Source organism: Pundamilia nyererei, unplaced genomic scaffold (genome assembly GCF_000239375.1).
Source record: "Pundamilia nyererei isolate P.nyererei 1_Seehausen unplaced genomic scaffold, PunNye1.0 scaffold00009, whole genome shotgun sequence".
NCBI lineage: Eukaryota > Metazoa > Chordata > Actinopteri > Cichliformes > Cichlidae > Pundamilia > Pundamilia nyererei.
Window position 1 is genome coordinate 3,827,399 of NW_005187410.1, and position 3,766 is coordinate 3,831,164.

The window sequence follows — 3,766 nt, forward strand, 5'->3', positions numbered from 1 at the left end:
GAATTGTGCTATACAAATAAATTTGCCTTGCCTTGCCTTGCTGCACGCTCATACTCTCTCCCGCACTCGATATATTATCCATTGTTAATCTGCGCACAGCTGTTGTCACAAACGTCGCACTCGCTTACGTCACTGTCATGAGACGTTCTCGCAAAAACAAAACAAAACACAGTTTTAGTAACGCAGCGTTCCTACGGGTTAGTAACGGTAATCTAACTACCGTTTTTGCAATAGTAATCCCTTACTTTACTCGTTACTTGAAAAAAGTAATCGGATTACAGTAACGCGTTACTGCCCATCTCTGATCCTAACAACCACTAAACCATTTGCTCATGTGACTACTATAAAAAAAAACTACATTCAACATGTGACTACTCTTAAGAATCCAAAGATAATCTATTCTGCTGTTTTTGTATTAGTTTAACTAATAATAATAACTAGTAATAAAAATGTGCGATTATGAGGCAACCCAAAGACTGTTCACGATATAACCAATGTGAATTTTATCTCCTTGAAACAGGTTCGAGTTCCGAGGTCGGAGCTGTGCACGGTGTGCCGGAGGAGAGCCTATCCGATGGATGCTCTCATAGTGGACAAAAAAAAGTACCATAAGTCCTGTTTCTGCTGTGAGCACTGCAGGAACAAATTAAGGTAAAGGCTGCCATTCATTCAAATAAATGTTTATAGGGGCTTTCTGAGCACTGCAGTATTGGTAAACGCAATTGTGTTTTAATGACAACATAATGGTTGCCACCATGTCTACAACATACACGTACACATATACGTATGTATAGTATCCAGTCACCCTGTAAAGGAAAAATCAATAAAGTAGGACTTGTGGCTCTAAAATTACATTAAAATAATTGTTAAATAATTGATGTAGTGCATCTCTTAACAGAGGATTTTTCATTTGTTGTATGTAGCCTAGGAAATTATGTCTCTCTCCATGGACATTTGTACTGCCTACCCCATTACAAACAACTCCTGAAGTCCAAAGGGAACTATGATGATGGACTCGGGCAGAGACTCCCCGCAGGACGTGGTGGACCTATCCCCTCAAATCAGAAACTTGAATGGAGATATTTTGCGAGCAGCATGAGTTCAGTAGAGAAAGCACACAGTGTTGAAAATGAAATGACAAAAACATTTAGTGAAAGCAAACCACACTGCAACAAAATATCTGTAGTTTGGCCCCCACAGGCCAATCCACCAAAGAAAGCCTTTAAAATAGAGGAAGACATTCAGCTAACTAAACCACAGTGGCCCCCTCCAGAAAGCTCCCCAAAGTCACCCACACAGCAACACAGAAAGACTGTTCCCCGGAGTGTTCTTTGAAATAAAGTCACCCAAAGTTTAGTCTAATAAAACCAAAGAAGAGGCACAAAAGTCTAAATGGTGCAGTAAGAGGAAAGAACTGTCCCATAGGTATAATTAAGGAAGGGTTTGGTTGAAGGTTATGCAGCTAAGTGATTTAAAAGGGAACTTGATAAGTAGGAAAATGTGTATAATATAAATGTAAATGGTGTGGAAAGGCAGGTTGTAATAGTAAGTGCTCGAGAGATAGATGCAGACAAAGTGTGAAAAGCAGATGATGTTATGTGCCTTTATCTGTTGTGCTTTCCCCGTGTGTCATTTTTCATTCTTTGCAGTTCATTCACATGTTTTTTGTTTTCCTAATAATCTGATATACCGAACCACATCAATAACCAGTATCAATCGTGATATCAACCTAGTTTCAGTAAGTTATAAAGGATTATGGTTGATTGAATTATGATAAAAACATGACAAATTTAATATCTGCATTAAAATAACACCAAAACTGTGATTTTAAATGAACTTATGTGCTTAATTAGTCATTATTATTGGATTTTAAACTTTATAACTCTCACTGCTCTCAAACTTTTGTTTTTTGTTTTCAAATATAATTTGGCTCAGAACTTGTTTGTTTTCCACAGTCAATTCATCTTGTTTCAAAATGAATTGGATTGTTGTATAGGTCTCGCCATTTTTTTATACTAAGCGCACTTGAGCTCTCTGAAACAATCACCCTCTTTGGAATCTGATTTTGTACCATTAACCTTTCAACCTATTCACATTTTTTGCATTTTTCTTTTCTTAGCACCTGGTGTGCAGACTACTAAAGTATATCAGAATTAATTTATTTATGATATTGCAAGTATATAATATAAACAAGCAAATTGGTTATTGCCATTTTTGTTTTGGACATTTGTATCCTACTTTGGAAAGCAAATATTTTGCAACAAGGGAATATTATTTTTTAGATTACATGATTGTATCTTGCTTTATACAAGAAAATGATGTCATGCTGTTTCACTTACTATATTGCTGATCTAAGAGCAATAAAATGTTGAATTTCATCTTTGCATTTGTCTCTTTCACATTCTAACACAAATCTAATTCTTGAATCAATGTGCTATATGTGAAATGCTACATGTCCAGAGTTCATCCATATCAAACACAAAGAGGCAGCAGTTTGTATTTCTCAGGTATATGGATATAAAGCATCTACTGTAGACAGAGGAAGGCTAGTAGACTCCTCTTACACTGTCAGTATAATCTCCTTTTTAGCTATGCTTACAAGGAGGGGATTTCAGAGCTCAAAGCACAGGTGTGTCTGGAGTGGACCAGACTACCACTATCATGTAGGGATAACTGGATACTTAAGACTGAAAAAAGGCAAATGAGAGGCAGTTTTAACACATGCAGTGTGATGTAGCAGCAATTGAAAAGAAAGTGTTTTACAATATTGTGAATTTTAAACAAACCCAAATGTGGTTCCTTAGTTCCTGGTTGTTCCCCGGTATACACGATGTGGACAAAAATGCTGGATCGTCTACACATTACACCTACAGGAGCTGCTCAGCCATGGAAACTCATGCCACGAAGCTCCCAGCACACAGTTTCTGTGCTAATGTTAATGTCAGGAAATCTGGAACTCTGCAGTTACTGAATTTGCAGAGCATTGGCACATGGTCTGCCACATCATGGCTGAGTTGCTGTGATTGCTAAATGATTCCACTTTGCAATAATAGCACTTTCATTTGATTACGGAATATCTGGGATGAGAGTGATTTAACAAATTCACTTGCTTCTACAATGGCATCATATTACAGTACCAGACGGGAAATTAGTGAGCTCTTTTGAATGACCTATTCTTTCACAAATACACTGTAAAATCGAATTAGTTCCCAGAACTCAAAAAAATTAAGGAAACTCATTGCCTCAAAAAATTCAGTAAAGCTTAGCTTAAAATGACTAAATTAGGACAACTTATTTATTTTGAGTACTCTGTACAAGCTTATTTGTTCCCAGAACTCAAAAAAATTAAGAAAACTCGTTGCCTCAAAAAAATTAAGTAAAGCTTACTTAAGATGACTGTTAGGACAACTTATACATTGCAAGTCTGCAGTATTAAGAATAACTTGATATTTCTGACTGTACAATACTAATTGTTTACCTACTGACAAACATTTCAAGTTCAACTAAATGAAAAAACAATTTGTGGTAACCTGAATATGATTAAAAATAATTAACACTTTGTAATGATGTTAAAATGAGCCCAACTTTTGTTTTCAAACACAACAAAGTATAACAGCCAACATACTGGACACTGTTCTGCCGGAAAACAAACAATAATATTGCCATCACTGTTATAATCTTACAATGAAACAAAGTCTCAGATGTAATTATTCTGAAAATAAGTTTAGGCCTACCACAAGTTTGTTTTGTACTTACTTATATAATC

General features: G+C 36.0%; 1 protein-coding gene across 2 annotated transcripts in view; it reads left to right on the top strand.

The window, feature by feature from the left end:
• The window catches only part of xirp2b (xin actin binding repeat containing 2b), a 19,579-nt gene extending 17,201 nt beyond the window's left edge, over positions 1-2,378 (top strand). For both annotated transcript variants that reach the window (XM_005723644.2, XM_013908370.1), the window contains 2 exons: positions 521-651; positions 924-2,378. In XM_005723644.2, coding sequence (XP_005723701.1) covers positions 521-612 — 92 coding nt within the window. In that variant the 3' untranslated portion in view covers positions 613-651; positions 924-2,378. The remainder of the gene's footprint in view (positions 1-520; positions 652-923) is intronic.
• The last annotated feature ends 1,388 nt before the right edge of the window (positions 2,379-3,766 follow it).